The 24,747-nt window shown below is 32.5% G+C and overlaps 1 protein-coding gene across 1 annotated transcript in view; it reads left to right on the forward strand.

The window, feature by feature from the left end:
• The first annotated feature begins 12,160 nt into the window (after positions 1 to 12,160).
• LOC119832322 (probable chitinase 10) overlaps positions 12,161 to 24,747 on the forward strand; it is an 81,794-nt gene continuing 69,207 nt past the window's right edge. The window contains exon 1 of the mRNA XM_038355984.1: positions 12,161 to 12,361. Coding sequence (XP_038211912.1) covers positions 12,359 to 12,361 — 3 coding nt within the window. The 5' untranslated portion in view covers positions 12,161 to 12,358. The remainder of the gene's footprint in view (positions 12,362 to 24,747) is intronic.

Here is a 24,747-nt window from a genome sequence, read left to right on the forward strand (position 1 = left end):
TTTTTTCAAGAGTTGACGTATGATTTTATTATCTGTACGAAATGTCAAAAAATTTAAAAAGGTTGCTTTGAAAAAGGTTATATGCATTAACGAAAAAAAAAATATATATATATATATATATATATATAATATATATAAATTAAATTTAATATTGTTTCCTGCTAGTAGAATTAAAATATACTAACTAACAAATAAAATATTATAAAAACGACAATGATGAATACTTTGATTATTTCAATGCAACCCACTTTCAAAGAAAAACAATTTAGATGTTTATGTGACTTTACTGTACTTTATCCATAAATATTGTTGCTTAGGAATCCCAAAATAAGTAATAATATTTTTAGGGTCGAAATTTCTTAGCTATTATTATAAATTAATGAATATGAAACCGACATAAAAATGTCTGGCAAATTTAATTACCACTAAAATTTTCATGGAAATTTATATATAGCACCAGCTATAAATCAACAATGGAATATTTTTTTAGCTGTATTCATATTAAATACTTGTTAATTTGACCGTGTTGATTTATTGCGAGTCTTTTATATTTGTACACAAACGTGGTAGATTCAAGGTGGATATTTTATAGCATGGCAACAAAAACATTATTATAATCTTTCGCCATTTGTCCCTATCACAGGTAAAACCACGGTCTAGAATTAGTATTTCTATGGCTGGTATGTTTTTGTGGTATATGAGCAACATTAGAACTCATGTTTGCTAGGACATACATACAAATGTTTCACTTATATATTAAGAAGTAAGAAGCACATAATCAAATTAGATAGAATCATAATGAATTAAGGTAAGGAAGAAATTAAGAAAAAATAAGAAAGAAACAGAAAAAAGAGCGACCATATTGCAACCGTAATAATATATCAATAGACTTGTACGTAAAAGTTCATTGAAAATGTCATACATAAAGCTCAACCCATAAAATATCTAGTTTTGCAAGTCCATCTGGTATTTAAATACAGCCTTACTGAGGTCGCTTACACAAAAATTCCCGTCAAGGGCTAATTGTCATGACATTCTTGGTTTGCCATAATACTAGATGGTTTGGGGCATATAAGAACAAAAGGTATGGAAAACTATTGATTTATTTATTTATGAATTACTAGCTACGCCCCCGTATCCCGTAGGAATAATATCTAAAATGTGCCTATTTCTAATTCTTCTAGAATATGTCTTATCATAGACTACTCAAAATCAATTACCACAAAGAAAAAAATTGTATTCTAAATTCAAAGTCTTCGACACGAGCCATTGGTATTAATTAAATAATATATTAACAGCAAGCGGATATATCAACATAATAAGGCCAGGAAGTTTTTATTTACCGGTTTGCCGTGAAAGGCCGTCGAAAAAAACTATACGCCTCGATCCATTCATAATTATTTAGTTATTATTTAATTGTGTAATAATAACTAATATGTTTTTATGAGATGCTAAAACTGCTACTGCGTAATCATGCATGGAAAATGTGGCAGAAGTCGACCAGGTTTTATATGTGGACCACGGGCATAATTGCATTCAATATTACATAGTCATATTTTTGAGGAATGTATTTTGTATGCCATAGCCATCATAGGTAAGCCATCACCACCGCCCTTGACAATTCGAAGAGGTAGTGCCTCTGCGAAAGAGCTATCCGCTTTTATGGGGAAAGGGATGAGGACTGGAAAGAAGGAATTGACTGGGAAGGGTGAGGAAGAGGAAACGGGCCTCCGGCTCCCCAACTCACGGAACGAAACAGAGTAGCATGCCACTATTTCACGCCGGTTTTCTTAGGGGTGCAGTATGTCCCCGGTGCGAGGTGGCCCAATTCGAAGAGTGATCGACTCACACAAGAATACCTGCTACAGTGCCATCAACTAATCTTTGTAATGCCGAAAATGTTAACAAATAATGTTGAATCGTCATTGCTAATTGTCTATTGCTTTGTGTGTTTTATTGATATCCTTCTAAGTCTACATTTTAATTGTTAAATATGCCAAAAGCTATTAAAAGTAATGCCCGGAATATTATTCTAAAGGTAAACTAAAGTGAAGGCGGCGACACCCTTAATTTCAGAGATAAGTTGATGGCACTTTAAAAGGTTAATTTAATTGGGATACTATGCCAGTAAGAATAATGTATCATGATGGATTAGATATTTATTCAAGAAAAAAAGAAACGTTGTTAAGGACTGTGACATGCTAAAACGGGTATTGTGTAATACAGGGTTCGCTATGACAGAATTTGGTTATATAAGGACGTAAATATGTGTATGATATGTATATAATATATGTATGTTTTAAAATAAATACTCAAAACAATCCTACTAATACTATTAATCCTACTATCCTACTTCCTACTTATATTATAAATACGAAAGTTTGTAAGGATGTATGTGAGTTTGTTGCTCTTTCACGCAAAAACTACTGAGCCGATTGCAATGAAATTTGGTACGTAGACAGCTGGACAACTAGAATAACATATAGGTAACTTTTTATCCCGATATCACTACGAGATACGGACTTACGCGGGTGAAACCGTGGGGCGCAGCTAGATTTTTTATAAAATTGTATTGGTTATATTATTTGTAAGATAGTATTGTGGACAACGTGTATTTGTTTAAATTGTAATGATTATGCGCTAAGTTAGAAAAGACTCCCACCAAAAAGTATTTAACTACCAACTAAACTCCACTGCAACCTCCACACACGGAAGGTTACAAAATGAGATGTATTAAAATGATATTTACACAAAATGCGATAGACGCTGCATATAATTACATCATATAACATGATTCTTATCAAAGTAAACGTGTTTTATACAAAATCAACCGGTGCGACAGCTGAATGATTTGTTTCTTAATAAAAATAACCAACGCCCACTTTATATGAGACTTTATATCTTTTGGCATAATCCTAGTAAATACAGTGACTTGACTTAAGACTTGACTTAAGACACAATATAATCTTTTATCTTTTATACCTTTAAACGAGCAATTCTTGTATATATATATATATATATATATATATAATTGGGATCTCGGAATCGGCTCCAACGATTTTCATGAAATTTAGTATATAGGGGTTTTCGAGGGCGATAAATCGATCTAGCTAGGAATTTTTTTTAGAAAATGTCATATTCGTGTTTTATTCGTGTTTTTTTTTCCCTGACATCTATTGGTGAATAGTAATACTATTTTGCTTCGTAGATAGCTGGACAACTGAAATAATGTCATATTCGTGTTTTTTTTTCCTGACATCTATTGGTGAATAATAATACTATTCGCTTCGTAGATAGCTGGACAACTGAAATAACACAGGCACTTTTTATACCGATATTCCTACGGGATACGGACTTACGCGGTTTCAACCGCGGGTCACAGCTAGTTATTCTATATACAGTTGTCTAGTGACTGACCTTCCCCTTCTAAGATGTCTCACTTAACGTGTTGCGATAGTCATAGCGCAAATCTATAACTATTACAATTCAGTATATTATCTGAACTAATATTAATACGCTTTTATGAGTACAGTTGCATGTTTGAAGCTGATTCATTTATTTTCGATTTTGACCCTCTTTAAACGAACAGATTTAAAAATTCTTTCACCGTTAGAGAAAGCTGTATCTTCATTCATATTTGTACCACATCCGAAGCCGGGGCGAACAATTAGTCCTATTAATATTATAAATGCGAAAGTTTGTATGGATGTGTGGATGTTTGTTACTCTTTCACGCAAAAACTACTGAACCGATTGCAATGAAATTTGGTAAGCAGATAGCTGGACAACTGGAATAAAATATAGGCAACTTTTTATCCCGATATTCCTACGGGATAGGGACTTACGCGGGTGAAACCGCGGGGCGCAGCTAGTGTATCATAAAAAAGGAGGGAAAACTCTTAGAAAAAGTACTCGTTTGGCAAAAAATCTAAATACTTGTCTGCCTACTTTCAATCATTAAATAAATGATAAGAGGTGTCTTTGTTCTTTCTCTATTGTCTCAAATTTGCGTTATGTTTTCAACACACTATCTATAAAGACTATAGCCTGAAGCCTGTACTATTTTCTGTCTAATTATAATGCTGTGTATCACACGCTTTAAAGTTTATAATAAAACATAAGTTGAGCTCATGCAATCCATGGTTGTAGTCGATCATGAGGAGGAATTCGAACCTTTTTTTGATTCCACAAAACAGTGACATTTATAAATGTTAAGTATTTAATAAGAAAACACACAGCTTAAAACATTAACCGTGCAACAAGCCCTTTATCTAATACAACTGTATCAATATCTACTATATTTTGTCTCAATACAGTGCACCAGGCTATCAAGACCTCCGCGTTCACTTGACAAACCCCGCACGGTTCCAATTCCGGCGAGCAAAGGGGCGGCACGGAGGTCAACGGTCCTGGCCGCTCAGAACTACTTTCACTTGAGTTGGTAAATTTTGCAATCGACCTTAATTCGGCTTGCATGTAACTTTGAAACAATAATTTTACATCTCGTTTGTTAATTGATACGTTAATTTTGTAATGTTTGAGTAAAGTTCGTAAATTTTTAAAGTTCATGTTGAATTTTTAATTTATTTGAAGGCTTAGTAGGACGGTTTTTGGGAGATATCTTTATAACTATTTGTAAAGAGGTTATTTCATGAAATTTGTATAATTTAGCCTTTAAAATTCGTTTTTGCAATGCCTGGTTACTTTTGTTACAGTGGGTAACCGAGCTAGTGGTTCGTCTGATGGTAAAACAGCCCATGATCATTTGCAGACTAGGGCAGTTGAAAATGCGTTGTTTTCTTTTTAGGGGTAAAGGATAAGGAAAGGATGACGGGAATAAAGGAATGGACTGGGAAAGGTGAGGAAAACGGGAGTAATTTAAAATTTGCTCAGAAACATGATTTAATTTTGGAATAAATGTTTGTAGTTATTTACTAAACAATATATTTTAAGGTATATATAGGAAAATAACAGAAAGTGTAGTCAACACACCTCATATTCACAATATAATAAACCTTCTGTCAAACCTGTACATTTTACCTAAACCATCTAGTTATGGTCTTGGACACAAAATTATTTTGACATTGATATTTACGGAACAGTTTCAGAAGAAAGAAACCTAACTAACCCAACCAACCGATGTATCGTTGAGTTATGTCGTGTAAACGGTTTTATGTACGTCGTGGAGTCATTAGTATCTGAAATAAAGTGACACTGAATTATGGAAAAGTAGATGTTTTATAGATAAATACCAATTAGAATACTATCTTCTAGAAACCCAACAAAGGAAGATTTAAATATTTTAAAAGAATATGATTTCTATGAATATTATAAAGGGGAAAGTTTGTAAATGTGGATTGATGGGTATATATATGTATGTTTGTTACTCGTTCACGCGAAAACAGTTTATCGTATCTATATTGTTTAGAGATAGATTATAGTCCAGATTAGCACATAGGTTGCTTTTTACGTGGATACCGCGCTAGTGACACCGCGGCTTACAGCTAGTATAGAACAATTAAGTATTTATCAATAAATTGTCATTTTGTAGGTTTGTTTTACATTTACCGTCCTTTACATAAATATATCCTATCGAAGGTTTTAATAAGGTCAAGTATTTTATAGTATTTTTTCTAGTTTTAAGCTTCTGAGTTTAATCAGCTCTCAGAATATTATAATGAGCAATATGATGTGAATGACATTTGTCAATCGAGACACTTTCATTATATCATATCATTACAGCTCATTGCAAAATGACAGAGAAAGTTCTTTGATCGGAATGCTAGCGAAATTCTTTACATTACCTAATAACGAGGTGTAATTGTATTTTTAGAAATGGATTACCCGACAGCGCATAAAGAGGTTATGTTATTTTATGTATATATGCTTATACTAGCTGCGCCCCGCGCTTTCACTCGCGTAAGTCCGTATTCCGTAGAAATATCGGGACAAACAATTGCAATCGGTTCAGTAGTTTTTGCGTGAAAGAGCAACAAACACACACACATCCTTACAAACTTTCGCATTTATAATTTTAGTAGGATAGGATAATCATTAACTGAGAACTGAATGATGTTTGAAACTGTACGATCAAGCCGGTACACTTTTTGTATCCTTAAACAAATCAATAAGATATAAATTAAAATAGGTTTAAAATGAGTTTTAATATGCCCTACTTCTACCTTACTGGTGGTTCGCCTGGTGCCAGCCATTGCGTTGCCTTAAGACTAAAGGGAAAAGGAAAGGATTGATGCCGAGGATGAAGAGATGGCCTGTAAAAGATGAGAAGAAAACTGGCCTCTGTAAGACGTAAGATAAATCCCGAACTTGGAGTAAATAGAAGTTGGCAGGAGCGTATTCATCTATTTCTGAAGTATTTGTATTGAAAGAGGGAATTTACAGTCCTTCCTTAACTTATAAGGGTACGTGAAAAGGTTATACGGTCAACGTATCAATACGGTTTTAGTAAACTCAACGCAATGAATACAAGTAAAGCTTTACGCCGAAAATACTTTTAGTATCGGATTCGCGTCTACTATTCTCCCGGGATGTAAAGAAAGGGTATGAACTTATAGTTTCTATTACGTTTGAGTTAATGGCGGTTCTATGGAATAACATAGACAACATCGCTTCATTTTTTGTTGTTTTAATTGTGTCGATTTTTCTGTGTATTTCTGTGTATTTTCTTTCTAATGCATAATGAATATACCTATACTTTTTGTATAAATGTTTTGTAAACTACCTTTCGTCCCCCTGCTTGGTCCGGTATTAGTAACATTATTATTAGGGATTAATAGGGATTTTTGCAAGCAGCTATTATATATCCTAAAATTTTTGCAAATTGCTTTTGCAGACAAAAGAAACCTTGGTTATTCATTAGGTAATAAGTTCATTAGCTATCTGCCAGTCAATTCCATTGAACTCAGTCTAATAGATTTGGAGATAAGCCGATAGAAACACATAATGTTATGTCAATCTTTTACTATGTTGTTTTCAAGGGTTCTGAAAATTAATATAATATATGATGTAATTAACAGTGCCACGCGGTTTCACCCGCGGTCCAACCCACGGACAATACCAAGTACTTATATATGTCACTGTCATATTCGAATGTATAAACTACATTTTTGTAAAGTTTCATTATAATCCATTGAGCAGTTTTTACGTGAAAGAGTAACAAAAAATCTATTGCCTTCTACTCAATCATTATTATCGCTATACAGTATAAAGCGAAGTCGCTTGCCGCGTCTGTATATATGTATGCTTAGATCTTTAAAACTACACAACGGATTTTGATGGGATTTTTAATAGATAGACTGATTCGAGAGAAAGATTTATATGTATAATAACATCTATTGAACTACTCCGAATTTAACGCGTGTAAATCTGCGTGCAGAAGCTAGTTCGATAATGTGATAATTGACATTTTATTTAGGTTAATGCCATCTATACTAATGATATTTATCACGCCCAGGAAATTTCGTTCTCCTTTCTCCAGCATAAAAAATAACACATTTGTCGACTCACTGAGTGATTCACGATTCTACGGACTATACAACTTACAATGTAGATGGTTTCTGAAATATCTGAGTCTGCATCTCACACTGTAAATAGAAAGCACCGAGCCATGTAGCATTTTAAATGTTTACTTTCTACTCCTAAATGTGGATATTTCGATTATTTTGACCTACATGTATTATTTAAACCTATAGACATTATGTTAATTCTAACAATAATTCATATTATGAGCAAATTCTTTACTTTCAGAACTTCATCAAATTTTGAATGGAACCACATGGGAGGCACCAATTTAAAAAAAACGAGTAATAAAAATCGGTTCAATCGGTAAAAAGTTATGAGGTAACTAACACACAAGTAAATACAGTCAATCTACTCCTCCTTATCATATTCAATCCTATTCAATTAAAATAATGATAAATTATACATAATCATCATTTACGGAATTTCGTATTTTCTCAATTTCTTTCGTCAGTTTCGTCCAAAGTTTATGGAAGGGACCTCGCACATTCCTGTCCTCGTAGAAGCTGCCTTTTCCCCATTATATTTATTAGATTTATATCATTATAATAATTAATTTACCCATAGACTAGTGTCCACAGAAAATGATCGATGTGTTTTGAAACTTAATTTTTTAATGAGCAGAAAATTCAAATAAACTCATGGAATTTTGTTTTAGTTTTCAATTCTATTTTTCGGTTCTATACTTTTAGTACAGATAAATACATTAACTTTAGATTGTTCTATGATATCTTCTCTATCGTATTATAAATGACAATATAGCCTGTAGGGGTCTGAATAAAGCGCCTTTTTAGTCCTTAAAACATTTTTCATTTAAACGTTTACTTTATTCTAGTGTTTTCTTATGTACTGTTACATGTATAAGAAAATACTAAGATAGATCATTTTCCTTGATTCGATTCCCGATATTAATTCAATCGAGGTATAATGTAGGTATAATATTAAGGTCTGGCGTTATAACGGTGGTTAACGCGTGAGCACAGAATCGAAGAGTCCTGGGTTCAATTGCTGAACTCGAAAGAAATTCTCGATCTGACAGGACGTAGAAGGTTTATCACCTTACTCAGTATTTTCTTGTGTTTGATTTTACGCGAGTATACTATACATTTAGAAATTAAAAACTTTTTAACGGATGTTAAGCGCGATTTATTCATTATATTATAAACCCGACGGTTTCGAACACTTTACAGCGAGCGTGGTCACGGGTAAACTGTCTCCCCGTTTAAAATCCGTTAAAAAGTTTTTATCACCTACTTGTCCATATAGAAAATCGGTCAATGAAACAGATGTCATCTGCCCCATACTCTACTACTCTACTCGAGAAAATGGGACTTCTCTTACCTCCTGGCTTTACTTACATGACATACGTGTCTGTTTGCAATTAAAGAAACAAGACCAGATTTTGATCGATATTACAACAGTACTTAAGCAATATTAAATCAAATTTAATTTTTAGTTTTATAGCATTGAAATGCTTTATAAATGAGAAATTTTGAAAGAATAGAAAAAATTCGATCACGAGGCAGGATTCGAACCTGCGTTTCTTGCCTAACCGTGACGTTCACGGGTGGCCGAGAGGCTAGGCGTTACTACGGTTAGGCAAGAAACGCAGGTTCGAATCCTGCCTCGTGATCGAATTTTTTCTATTCTTTCAAAATTTCTCAATATTAAATCAGTTATTAACCATTGTTCAAAAACAATGTAAAAGGACCCTTTATCTAGGAAGTGGAAACTAATGAAGCGGGAACGAGATGACACGTACGTCTATCTCTGTCATGCGCAGTGACATTCGCAGGGTGAAAGGAACCACATAAAAATGTTGGGTTTACTTAAATCTCCGCTTCGGTGTGTGGTTTTAATGATTTTGATACTAGATTAAAATTGATTTCTTCTTTTGAAGCTCTACATATTTTGTTTTTTTTTTTATTATTATTTTATGGAGCTTAATGTATATTAATATTTAACAACTGAGTTTCTCAAATTTTTGTTATAGAGGGAAAAAAACATAATTTTTCACAGACTTTTTATAGGGCCATATTAATATTATAAATGCGAAAGTTTGTAAGTATGGATGTATGGATGTTTGTTACTCTTTCACGTAAAAACTACTGAACCAATTGCAATGAAATTTGGTACGTAGACAGCTGGATAACTGGAATAACATATAGGCAACTTTTTATTCCGATATTCCTACGGGATACGGACTTACGCGGGTGAAACCGCGGGGCACAGCTAGCAGGGCCATAAAAATTTGTGGTATTAAGTCGTAAGATAATAGAAGAATTTAAATATGGGATATTTAAGTGGTCTTAATATATCAAAGTCTTCATTGATTGCTAGTTCTTGGATACAGAAACGTTACTTTTAAATTTCAAAATTATTGTGTGTCCCTCCAAGCATGGAGATGTGAGATGTATTTAACGAATTTTGTGCATCGTTTTTTCAGCACTAAAACCATTTTTTTTTTTTTAAATCTCTTTATTTTTAAGTTAGTAACATGAACTGTGTATAGATCAGCCGTCGATACAGAACAGCGCGTCGTTGAATTACGTCTCATTACCTCAATAATATATCCCAACTAGGTATACGTGGACGTGGCGGAACATTTTTTTATTTGATAATTTTTCATGTTAAAGCGAACATTGCGCTAATGTTTCACCTGAAGGTAAGCGATCACCGCCCATGAAGATTTGGGATCATGATTTAGAGATAACGTATCTGCAAATGGATTGACTGCATTTAAAGGATGGGGATAAGGGATATGAATAAAGGAATGCATAAGGAATGTTAAGAATAAGGAAGCAGGACACCCAAAAAGCCAGTTCATACTTTTATCAATAATACTTTATTGAAATAACATATAATCATAATAACAATACTGTACCCTATTTAATCAATACTTCACTATGTTCAACAATAAATCTGAATAATTAATACGAAAACACGTGAATTTAAAGTGCCGTTTATAAGAATTTCCGCATTGATGGAATTAATTAATAATTGAAATAGCTACGTAATTAATCATTACTTCGTTTAACTGTAAGATCATTAGATAAGATAATAAACTAATTGGTTTCTTATTTTATCGTTCAATAATTATATTTTAACTCTAATCGCTTTTGTTCATTAATTATTATTATGTTATTAATAAACAATTATTTAATTTATTAGTGAGTAGCCATTAATTCTTATTAAGCATAGCTTTTTTGTCATAGCGGGCAACTGAGCAGCTGGTAAGCCTGATGGTTAGCGATCACTATTACATCGATCGATACAGATCGCGATTTAGCACTGTCCATGAACATACGCAGAGGTAGGGCCTCTGCGAATGCGCTAAGGAAAGGAGACTGGATTCACACCAATCTTCTGGGATTTTGTCACCATCCCCGTTATCCTTTCTCTTTTCTGTATTTTTAAGTTTTTGTTATGGACTAATGTTGTGAGAACTAAATAAAGATGATTTTTATTTATTTATTTTTAGACTTGACAGTTTTACCCCGTGCTTTTACAGTTTACATTACTTTAAAATTAAGATTTTTATTCGCGTTGTGAAAATTTTTGGGCCATTATACACACACAATAAGTGATTAGTCCATGCATTAATCGTACATAACATGTAACATACAATTTTGTATGGACAAAGCACTTCTTGGGAGCAATTTATTAAAGTTTTTTTTTATTGATTTTGTCCATAGCATTTTATCCAAAGCTTTTAATTACCCTTTATTTTCTAAAAAACAAGATCTTCTATTTAGACTGATTGATGCCGACTGACTTTTTATAAAGAATAAACTACAATAAAATAGGCAGTATTTGATTTATATGTATAAACATAAATTGTTCATTAGTCTCACTGGAAATCGAGAATGGCTAAGCGGATTTTAATAATATTTGTGTTAATGCATTCATAATTGTCCAAGTTAAGTTTAAAGGGTAAGGTAAAATAAGGAAAAAAAGTGTCAAAAAAACTTTCTAGAGCGTTCGCTAAGACAGCTAGTAGTAGTTTATATTGAAAATATGTAACACAAATACATTTTCTTTTTTTGTATTTCAATAAGTTCCCTAAAATAGCATTTATAGTGTATCTTTCAGAAGTCAGATGACTTAATACTGATACACTACTGGTGCCAGTCGATACTTAACCTATGCTAGGTTAAGCTGAAAATGTCAACCCCATTTGGAAGTAGCAAATAAAAAGTCAGGACGATAATATATAACGAATTAATTCATGAGTTTTAAATGAGAAATTTTGAAAGAATAATAAGAATAAATTCGAACCCGCGTTTTTAAAGCGTATGATACGGTTTGGCAAAAATCCCGCCTCGTGATCAAATTTTTTCCATTCTTTTAAAATTTCTCATTTATAAAGCATTTAAATGCTATAAAACTGAAAATTAAGTGTTCAATCGAAATTATTTTTGAATCTACATAGAAATTGAAAGTATCTGCAGTACAAACTTACGAAGCCATAAAAATTGCAATTAAAAACGTAATTAAAACGCAAACACACCACTTTCATTTTTAACACGATCAATATTCAAGCCAAGTATCAAGACAGTTAGGTCCACCGATCGGCGCATACGCACACCTCTTGAATCGGTAACGACGGGGCGAAACGGCGGACTTTCGGCCGTTTATTCAGTCCACGACCGTCTCTCCATCGCGACAGACGAACGGACGGACATGTTCATTATATAAAACAAGGTATCGAACATAATCTCCCGCTCGCGGAGTAGTGCTGTGTCCGTGGTTAACTACATAGACTGTAAACGTGCGATATTCTGTTTTGTGGTTTTACTCGTGTGAATTAAACAGACATAATGGTAAGCTTTTTAATTGAGTGTACCTTAAAGATTATATATACTACTACTCTATATAATACTTATGTTAAATTAAGCTATATTTTTAAAGATAGCCTTGGTCCAGTCAATAAATCTTGTCAATTTTGAAGTAAATTTTTTACGTAATTATTATAGCAACCTTGGAACGTTTTGGAGTCGAATAAATCGTTGAAGTTGATCGATTTTATTGAGTCCTTGATCGGTTATGGACTTGTTGATAGGCGAATATGAACGGTTTTAAATTATAATAAGATCGCTTAAGGTAAAGTCGCTTTTGACGAGCTTTGATGCGAGCTTTTATTACATATGGTTGTAATATAGATATCAATAATGTCAATTTATCGCGCTGCTAAAATTTGAAAAATAAATTAAGGACATATCTAATGGATAAAGTTTTGCAATCAATCCGTGCAAGTGATAAGAAAAGTTTTCAACTGGCAGCGTGGTTTCGTTCGAAGTTTTAATATAGAGCGTAAATATATATTGACTCCTTTGTATTAATTCTTTTGTTTACTAGCGTTTCGCCCCGGTTTTCCCGTATTAAAATATATACTCAATATAATATTAATTTTTAATGTCTGGATTATGTCTATAGTCCTAAGTGGGGACACATGAATGTGTGTGGATAGATAAATACATTTTGAAATTTTAACGAGTATTTGTAGATCCTATATCTCATGTTTGGGACAAGAAGTGAAGTGAGAGTAAAACAATACTAGAGTTAAATTAACACTTGTCTTACTTTCTCAGTTTTATACACACGTGTCCTCTTTTGGAGTGAGGGATAAATATCACATGTTACTCATTGATTTCTTTTAAAGTGCCTCCGTCAAAAACCGATTATAATTGTTATCTTTTAGTTTACGATTATTATAGATAATATTCCTGGGTTCAAACATGGGACGTTAGACTTCAAACTGCCTAATCATTGAACCAAAGAATTCCTGCTTCTGATAGTACCGATTATCGTTTTATTACCGCAACGAGTCAACTCACGCGCTGATGTCTGAAAGAGTTCAGATGAAGATATTATTTACAAGATATATGGGTATCTTCTGATATTGTTGTTAACCCAATTTATTAACTCTTTTTGAACATTCAACAATTACAATATTTATGGGTATTATCATATTAATGAAAAAACACAATTTACCAACTTAACGTTTTTTAAATACTTGGCCATAAAAATACTGGCCTACTACATCAGAGAGTAAAAGGTGCCCATATATTGTATCCATGTACATACTTTTGTTGTTTTGTTGTATTTTTATTTTGTTTAAGCGCACTTTAAATAATGCATTGAGAAACTATTTTGCTTAATGTATTACAATCATAATTGATATTATTCTATAAAGCTTCTATAAAGCAAGTTAGATCTAAATGGGTTGAGTCTAGGCTATACATCACATAGGTAGATTCATGTTTGAGATGGTGTAAACTTAGGTTAGAAAATCGAGTACAATTCATGTTTGTCAGTCTCTGTAATGAAATTAATGTAATAGACTATATGCCAATTAATTTTAACATATTGGGAACACTAGATATTAATTACATATAATGAGAACTTCCTTGTTCTAAGTTAGTTTGCTTGAAAGTTTTGAATCATAGGAATATATTATATAATGAGGTGTTTCATTTCTATATAAATATAACCTATTAGATAAATAGACAATTCGTTGTGAACCTGAATCGACTACAATGAAAGCTGGTACCAATTTAGGTGCTAATCTGAATAATATTTAGGGAATTTTATCCCATACTAATCCAGGTTGAGTCAGGCAGTTTGTAGGATATGGAAGCCAAGCTAAATTCTTATAAAATGCTACAAAACGCTTTATTTTTGTAAAAATCTAAAGCTTTATTATACTCACAACTATTTCCTCACATTTTTTGTTCATAATTTCAAAGATTATTCCAACATCACTAGAACGCTACAATGGATAAAAACACGGTTTCACTCAGAGAAAGTGGCTAACATAGAAATCGTCAGCGAATAGACCGAAGTGTATGCAAATAACGACTCTATGCGTACGGAAATACGATCACTTATCGTGTGCACATATTGTCGTAAATTAATGGCTATTTAATTATGTTTTATGGCCTTGCGGAGCTTTTCTTACGTGTTTTTTTTATTACGTTTTGTGTGAAAATAATTTAAATTGCGAATGTTCGTGTTTCGCGATGATTATTAAAATCGAATTAAATCTATATCGGAGATAAGAAATAAAGAAAGAAAGAGGAAATAATATATGTTTCAATGAAATATAAATACAAGTTGACTTAGTTAATTACGAATCATTTAATTTGTACATATACATAAAACAAACAAACATACAAGAGCTCAGGAAACACTTACATATCCAACGTCGAACGAATTTTTATAATTGGTCGAATAGTTCTTGAGATAAGCGCGTTCATACAAACTCTTCATCTTTATATTATGAGTATTATCTTTATATTAGAAGTAAAGATTGATATGGGAATTATGTTTTTATTAAATAAACATTAATGTCTTAATACTGAAACTTCGTGAAGCGTGTAAAATATTCGTCAATTACAAGATAATAATATTGTAATCAAATAAATTATAAATTAACTGAACAAAAAATGAAAACAATATTTTTTTTTATATAATTTACTAGATTTACGCCCACGGCTTCGCTTGAAATAAAACTTGACAAACTCGACAAAGTTCCCGTTCCCGTCCCCGTCCGATTACCGGGATAAAACTGTCCTTTTCGGGCCTCAAACTATCTCTGTAGCAAATCTCAACAAAATCGGTTCAGCCGTTGTTGTGCTATAAATTGTGTAACTAACACAACTTTTTTTTTATATATATAAATAAGATAAGATATGATTAAAGCTAGATACACATTTCAAAGACTATAAACAGGTGATAAGTTAAAAAACTTCTGCCTATCGTAAATGGTAAGAAATACTAAATCTTAAATGCCAACTTACATGTTGCGTACGTACTTACAAGGCTATGTTCCTTTAGTTATAAAAATATATACCTAGATATAATATAATAGCTTGGTATATTCGTCAATGTAAAGTTGTTAATACCATCAAATCTATCGAAATCTATCGAATTTATCGAAAAAATGTGATCATGAATGCTTACAGTTCAACGCATTTTTTGATAGATTAAAATCTATCGATGTGTATGTGACTTACAAATATACACACTTAAACATAATATTCATACATATTTCGAATTGATAGCATCACTTTTTGAACGCGGTTAAAATATATCGTAAATTAAGCATAGTTAATGATACAATTATGAAGTGAACTCATTTAAACTTCAAGCAGTCGAATTAAATTATTAAATCATAAGGTTGAAATTATGAAATATCCGTTTTCTAACGGAAAGTGTGACTTGCGATATAAGGTCGTTTGTAAAATTATTTTAGAACGCAAAAGGTCACAGATTATATCAAGAAAATTGTATAAAAATGCATATATACAACCTTGTTTTGTGTTTTATATACCTACATCTACGTGTAAGTGTGTATCTATGTGTGTTGTACAGAAATTCTGTTTCGTTGTATTGTTTGTATTTGGCGAGATTTCGTCCTTGTTTTAATCATTTGTGCATTTTTGCGGTTGCTTATCACTTCATTCAGTTGTTAAAATGACTTGTTGTGACTGTACATTGCTTTGGATTAATATTATGTATTGATTATTAATTTATATATATTTTTTTAATTACTAATTTATGTAATTTGGCACGATTCTTGTCACTGTTTTTGCTTTAACATTTTCTTTGAAAAAAAAACACACACACTATTACATTAACTATATTATTATTATTTATGTAATAGCTAACTTTGCGCCCGCGCCGAGCAGACGTAGGTAAAAGGGCATTCCTATCTAAACGAGATCTTTCACTGATTAAATGTAGCCTATTTGACTATCATTAAATAGCCCCATTCTGACGAAAAAGAGGGACAAACAAACAAGATATTTATATTTGTTATTTCTTTAATAATCTCACCATAAAGTTAATCATAGAATTATATTTATAAAAGACCGTCAAAGTATCATAGAATTTTCTAGTAAGTGTTTTTTTCAACAGAGCCTTGAATAACAACATGTTGTTCTTAGAAATGAAAACTTGTCTGTGAGAGAATGCGCATTGCTGGTTTGGCGACATCCGCGTTTACGTATTTTGAATACATTAATAGATATTTGTGCTATATATCAAAACTATCGAAATATAGCATTATTTCTTATATTATATACAATTGATTTTAATAACGAGTGAATGAGTATCCTTAAATAATAACTATTTTCATGTGATTCTGTTTCGTACATTCAATAAAACCTTATTAAAAACCTTTAAAAACTTATTTGAGTATTTGAAATTTGAATGAGTGGAAAAAATATCATGAGGCGGATTCCAATCTGCATCTTTCGCTATAACGGAAGGTAATATGTTTCTTATTTACATTTTTCAAATATTAAAAATAAGTCCTTTAATGCTGTTAAAGTAAATTGATTAGAATACTGTTAAAACATAAAACGAAACTGGAATTACAAATTATATTAAGTAATATTATTATAATGTGTGTTGTGTGTGAAGTCCCGTGTCCCCAGATGATGTATATCTGTTTCTGTCTGGCAGGACACAGAAGTCTGATCACCACTAAAGAATATCGATCTAAGAAACAGATATATATCATACCCCATACCCCACTAGAGGACACGGGACTTCACTTACCCTAGACGATGGAAGGTTTTACATACAAGTTTTATTTATTTTCTAAGTGGTATGTTAAGAACTCTTATGACAATGGATTAGATTATAAAATACTCTTGCTTTTTAGTCCGAGTATTTCCACTTTCCCAATGATTAATTAATGAAAGCTATTTAATTACTAAAACTATAAAATACCTTGTTAATTAATATTAAAGTCTGCGTGATATTATTTAACTTCCTAATATAAACGGTTTAAATAAATACATAGCTAATTATTTATAATGAAAGTATTTCCATAATGTATCGATTATTTTCTATTAATTCAATTGTAATAATGTTAAATCACAATTACGCAAATCATTTTTACATAATTAGGTATAATGAAAAATTTAACTAGTAGTGATAAGAGTTTAAATATAAGTAGTAGCTGCGCTTTTACTGGTCTTTCATTATATTTGCGAGTCCAGCACGCTTCGGTACGAATTGGGGTAGCTCGCACCGGGGAAGTACCACACCCCCACAGAAGACCGGCGTGAAATGGTAGCATGGTACTGTGTTTCGTACGGATTGGGCCGGTTGTCCATTTCCTTTTCCTCACCCTCCTAGTACACTCCTTCTTTCCAATCGTGGGAAGGAGTTTGTTTAGAAATTAAAAACTTTAACGGATTTTAAACGCGATTTATTCATTACATTATTAACCCGACGTTTCGAAAACTTTACAGCGAGCGTGGTCACGGGGAGACTGAGAATAAATCGCGTTTAAAATCCGTTAAGAAGTTTTTAATTTCTAAATGTACAATACTCGCGTAAAATCAAACACAAGAAAATACTAAGCAGTGTGTTCCCAATCAGGGAAAAGAAAAGAAGAGATAAGACCTCTTAAAAGCGGGCAGCGCATTTGCAGACACTAACTCTATCATACAATAAAAACTGTTACCATGTCTCTTAACATACTTTACAACACCATTATGCAACTACCACGTAATGAAACAAACCCGCGGGCGTTGCCCAAGCGACGGCAATTCTAGGTGATAAGTGTTTCTTATAAGGCTTGCGGCAACCGCCATTTTAAATGAATTTTATAATAAATCTTTTGTAACGTCCAATAGATGTGTGTCATTGTAAATACCATGAGCATTCGTGAGCGTTAGATATGGAATCGTAAGGTTATTTTTAAGAAGGAATAGTTTTGTTTTTGTACATAAAAAACAAGTCATCATCATCATCAGCCCATACATGTTCCCATTGCTGGGACACAGGTCTCCTATGGCGATGAAAAAATATCCATAATAAGTATTTTAAAACCAAAAGCATAAAAGATTTATAATAAATATTGTTATGATCACTAATAGGATGTTTTATGTAAGCTAATCACTTATCAACTTAAGACAGAAGGTCCTTTAAGTGGGGACGGAATAAATTAATAACTGATTTGGTATTAAATGGAACTTACAACTTCTTTACGGTAGAAGAACTGTGTTGTGAGACTTAATTTTTACAACTATTGTTTTTATGGCATTAGATTAGGACTTTAGCTACAATTTAAACCAATATTTGCTCTGATTTCTAATCTATTACATCTTAACATAATTTAATCCAGCGTCGATAATTTATACTTATTTATATACTACTAGCTGCGCTCCGCGGTTTCACCCGTGTAAGTCCGTATCCCGTAGGAATATCGGGATAAAAAGTTGCTTATATGTTATTCCAGTAGTCAAACTTTCTACGTAACAAAATTAATTTCTATCTGTTCAGTAGATTTTGTGTGAAAGAGCAACAAACACACACATCCTTACAAACTTTCGCATTTATAATATTAGTAGGATTTGCACTTTAAACGTCCTGTAATACATAAAATATTGACAAGTAATTAAATATATATTTATACCCCCTATAAGGGTCCTTTAGAGGGCAAATTAGGCAGACAGATATATTATGTTAATTTGAAAAACTGCATCAAACCCCAAAAAGTTCATTAGTGTATTTTATAGGAAAGTTGGATAAAAGGGCTTATAAAATGTGAAAAAACATTTTTTTCATTAAACGGTTTAAATGTAAAAAGTACAGTCAACAAGTTACGGCGCCGTTCATAGCGACCGTTCACGGCTCGTCGGCAGAGCCATTCGGCCGTAATGTTCCAGACACGTTATTAGGTCGGTAGCGTCAGCAAAAAGCGTGATGAATGAAATTTTAAGATAAAAATGTATAGGATGTTTGCGGTAGTAAATTTTTGAAATTACGAAGCGTTTTTGTTACATTGTAAGTATTCGGAATAGATAAAATAAAATTATTAATGTTTTGAGGGTAGCGAGGGTAGTTTGACGCGATGTATTTATACCGGAGGAAGCGTGGTAGTCGTTGTCGTGTCGTCGTCGTCGCGAAGTCGTAAAAAGACGTCGTCTGTCGCCTCTCGTGTAATCACGCGCGGATCGCGTGCTAATTTACTTTATATCCAAAAGCACTTCACGGGAAGTTTCGGTTGCTTTTTAATTGTTTTATATTATCTAATAATCATAACGCCGCGTTTATATAAGTCTAGTATGGCGACGTAGTGTGCCTGGATGTGTTGAAGTGGTGTACTTAGTTTATTTCATACTTTTTGACAATATTTTATTTTGGAAAGTGTGTGCCAACGGCCGCCGGTCCCTTCTTTGTGATACAGTAAGTAGGTATTACATATTTTGAAAAAGTTGTGTTTATGTCTCTCTTTATTTTAAAGCTGTATGAACTCTCACAGGTCAGGCCTTCTGAACCACCGGTAAATGTTATAACTGTGTAATATGACGATTCAAAAATGCTTCTATAAGAAGTCTAGTTGAATGAATAAACATTTGAGTTTGAGTTTAAAAAGAACTAAATGTTAGAAAAAATTTGGACCCATCTCGATCAGTAGTCTAGTAAATAGCTCATAGACGTTATTAATAGGCCACTTACTCAGCTATACCGATTGAGATGTGACTTTGTCTATTTAATATGAAGATAATGTTGAAGGACAGTTTGAAACCACTTAATTACGATCTAGTTAGTTACCGTGTTATTTTATATACGCTTCCATCTCTCAGTAGTATCAATTAATAAGCCAAAAATACGCTTTAATTAGCCCTTGCGATCCTAATCAGGATGACAAGATAAACACGTGAAATTATTGTATTGTCGCCTATACGACACCGATTGATGTCTACGTAATTTCATCGTTAATCTCTTCGTTTAAAGTCGGTCAAAACTGAATGTAGAGGATACAATAATACAAACATACAGATGGAGCTTATAAAAGCATGTTAAAAGCAGCGCATAAAACAATCAACAAAAGATGTACAATTTAGAGATATTTATTAATTGGTTCGTTCTTTTATATCTATACTAGCTGTGCTCCGCGGTTTCACCCGCGTAAGTTTGTATGTAGAAATATCGGGATAAAATTATGCCTATGTGTTATTCCAGTTGTCCACTTATCTACGTACTAATTTTCATTGCAATTGTTTTAATTGTTTTTGCGTGAAAGAGTAACAAACATGCATACACATACACATACATCCATACGCACAAATGTTCGCATTTATAATATTAGTAGGATAGGATGTCTGTACAAATTAAATTACTACGCAGTTACATGCCGCTACTCAGGTCTTAAGCAGGTTGAAAATAGGCATTAAGCGGATAAACATTAAAGCTTATATTAAAGCAACAATAATGGTATTCATAAATAAATAACATATAAGCATCAAATGTGACCGTGTCACAAATATTAGAGATCATTTTGGCATTTGCATGAATTTATAATTTTCTGATAATAAACCTACGACCGGTTTGTCGTCTAATGTTTATGTGAAATATACATTTTATTGTGGCCGTGCGAGCGTTGATAGGTTCGAAGTGGTCGTAGTTTGGAGGCAATAAACATTTAAAGGATTATGACCTCTATTATAATAGCTCATAGGTCCGGTTTTGTTTGATAAACTAATAAAGTGTTTGTTTGTTTTCCTAGATATAATATAAGCGTATAATTCTTGAGGCACTAATGATTTACAAAAAAAAAACAATTCTTTAAAATACTTGGATATATACGTAGAATAAGAGAACTTATGTCCAAATTAATTTTTAGTTTTATTGCATTGAAATGCTTTATAAATGAGAAATTTTGAAAGAATAGAAAAAATTTGATCACGAGGCAGGATTCGAACCTGCGTATCTTGCCTAACCGTAGCAACGCCTAGCCTCTCGGCCACCCGTGATCCCGCCACAGTAATCGAATTTATTCTACTCTTTCGGTTTCATGTCTCCTGTGCTGTGCTGTAAAGTGTTAGAAACGTCGGGTTAATAATATAATAAATAAATCGCGTTTAAAATCCGTTAAAAAGTTTTTAATTTCTAAATGTATAATACTCGCGTGAAATCAAACACAAGAAAATATTATGTCCATTTCACTAAAAGTGGTAAGACTTAACCTATCTATGCTACCTATATGAAGCTAAAAGTTTGTTTATTTGCACGCGCTAATCTCAGGAACGACTGGACCGATTTCAAAAATCCTTTCACCGTACGTACGTGGTCCCTGGGTGCTTTATGCTTTACAGGTACCTCGGGCGAATCCGAATTATTCAAATGTTATCCCTATAAATAAACAATCAACACTTCATTGCACAAACATTTAGACTTTTTCTAGAATATCCTTTCGTTTTGCCTCATATCCTCTCGTTTTTTGATGTCGGTATATATTTAATGTAAAGTTAATTATATATGAATAGTTATAATCAAATTGTATGCATCAATTGAACAATTAAAAACAATGCAATGATATTGCGTTTATTAAATTAATGATTCTCCAATAGCAATTTATCAACTTATTATGATTATAAATTAGTATTCAATATATTAAAAACTTGTTTTACATAATGATGTGGATATATTATAATATTACGACCAGGAAGAAAAAATAAATTTTCCACTTGATGAGTTCTTTATGTAGAAACTAGCTGTTACCCGCGGAGTCACTCGCGTGGTATCTGGGTAAAAAGTAGGCTATGTGCTAATCCAGACTATAATCTATCTCTGTACCAAATTTCATTCAGATACGATAAGCTGTTTTAGCGTAAAATAGTATAAAACATCATCAAACCATACACACAAACTTTCGCGTGTATAATATTAGAAGGATTTTTAGGATCACATTGTTACTAGCCTTCCGCCCGTGGCTTCGCCCGAGTAGCCAAAGGGAGTGGTAGACAGTATCGGAGTACCAGCATAGTTCCTATGGGATTTCCAATGATAGCTTCATAAAAAAGGTTCTCAAACTATTTTTGCACGAAAATTCTTACCAATCGGTTCAGTGATTTAGGCGTGATGTCGACACAGACAGACAGAGTTACTCTCGTTTTCTTAACATCTATTAGTAACATAAATGTGTGATGTAGTTAGTGTGTTAGTGTATTAGTTAGTGTGTTTTATAAACACTGAAGATTGGATATTTGGATGAACATGTTTGGTACTCAATCACGCCAAACTACTGTATTGGTTTCGATGATACTCTGCTGTATAGTAGCTTTCGTACCATAATAACACTTAAGAGATGAACAGACATGACAATACTTAACACGAGAGCTTATAAGCAACTCATGAAATTTCATTAAATATCCAGCTGCCTTAATTACTACAGAAAAATAAATCTTTACAGACGACGAAGTTTCGTTTAGATAATTTTATTTATTGAGATATTTTTAGTTCATGACGAACTTAGCGTTTGTTCGATTTTATTATATTGTACCTATATATATCTGTTGAATTAATTAAGTCTAGCTGGAGGAGCCAAAGACCTCATTGAATCGTGTTTATAATGGCCAAAAGTTGTTTTCGTTAGTTTATTGCGTATTTTATTATTATCATAAGTTCCATTTCATTTAGGGTTGTTTTGATAGAAGCTTGTACGTTTAAACTCGATGTTTATGTAGTCATCGAAGTATATCTTTGAATACAATTTATTTTTATTGAGGCATTTTTTTTTTTGTAAACATATATTAATTTGAACCGTCATATTGTTTTCGTTTCTCATATTTCTAAATTATCGATAATAGTGTAAAAAGCAGGAAGGAAAATTGCTTAAACATTTCTATTTTGCGGACCATACCGCACATAATATTATTCTTTCATATGTCATATTTTGGTTAAAAATAATCGAATTGCTTGATTGGAGGCATTCAGGTTGATAATTTCGTTGGTGTGTTTTATTGATTTTATTTCAACGGCTTTGTCAGATGCTTATAAAATGTAAAGAAAGAAGTGAAATATTATTAATTTCTTGAATCTTTAATATTATATATAATCTTGAATCACTTCATAATACAAAGTCCAGTCCCTGTGTATGTATGTTTGCTTAATTCTTTTAAACTACGGATTTGAATATAGGTTATTTTTAATAGATAGAGGGATTCAAGAGGAAGGTTTCTATGTATTATAACATCTGTTAAACAAAGCTATTTAATTATATATAACATCTATTAACATAATTAAATACGTTTTCTAAGTTTTTTTACTATTTTTACTGTTATTTTTGGATTTTTGACAAACATAAGCAAACATAGCCCACAAACATATATTCCGAGAATCGTAGGTAACTTCGTTCTTACTCGTACACGCTGCAGTATCACTTCAAAACAAGATTTACATCAGTGTCAAGTTAATACTACTGTGTTATGTGTTTTATATTGAACTTTATGACATTGGCTATAGAGTTCCATTTCTCGATTCAGACCCTGATGGTCAGAATGGTCAGGCATTTCAAATGTCATGGCCCACCAGTTAATACAACGATTTAATGAAATCTTAGATGTTTTAATATGGAATATACTTTATTTCAATTGTATGAGAGTACTTCTGGAGCTAGTTGAAATGGCGGTGAAAATATTATGTCTATTAATTATAAAATTTTAGCACATTATACGCTGAATGATGTCAGGTTGATAGGAAATGTCGATGTTCCATAAAAGATGTCTCTTTTTAAAAGAATAGAAAAAAATTTGATCACTAGGTGGGATTCGAACCCGCGTCTCTGCCATGTACGCGTTGGGTGCCCCTTAGGCACATAAAACCGAAAGAGTAGAAGAAATTCGATTACTGTGGCGGGATCACGGGTGGCCGACAGGATAGGCGTTGCTACGGTTAGGCAAGAAACGCGGATTCGAATCCCGCCTCGTGATCAGATTTTTTCTATTCTTTCAACATTTCTCATTTAAAAGCATTTCAATGCTATTAAACCAAAAATTAAATCTCTTTTTAATTCACACACTTTTTAATTCACACATTCATTTAGCTTCACCTGTATATGTATTTAACCTACTCCTTTTGACTCGATTTCGACTCGCTTTAAACGGATAGATTGAATTCAAACTGTCTTCACGTATCAAGGATCAGTGTCAAGATAACAATTACCTGGTTTGAATCGCCAGGATTCAAGCAGCAAGTATGTTCTATCTCGGGTCTAAAACTATCTCTGTACCAAATTTCAACATAATCGTTTTAGCCATTCTTGAGTTATAAATAGTGTAACTAACACGACTTTCTTTTATATATATAGATTGTATTTATAAGGCAATAAAATGCAAATATAATATAGACTTGTTTACAATCATAATACTTCTAGTAACAGTTATAAAAACTGAATAAAGAT

Source organism: Zerene cesonia, chromosome 15 (assembly GCF_012273895.1).
Source record: "Zerene cesonia ecotype Mississippi chromosome 15, Zerene_cesonia_1.1, whole genome shotgun sequence".
In the NCBI taxonomy this organism is placed as follows: Eukaryota; Metazoa; Arthropoda; class Insecta; order Lepidoptera; family Pieridae; genus Zerene; species Zerene cesonia.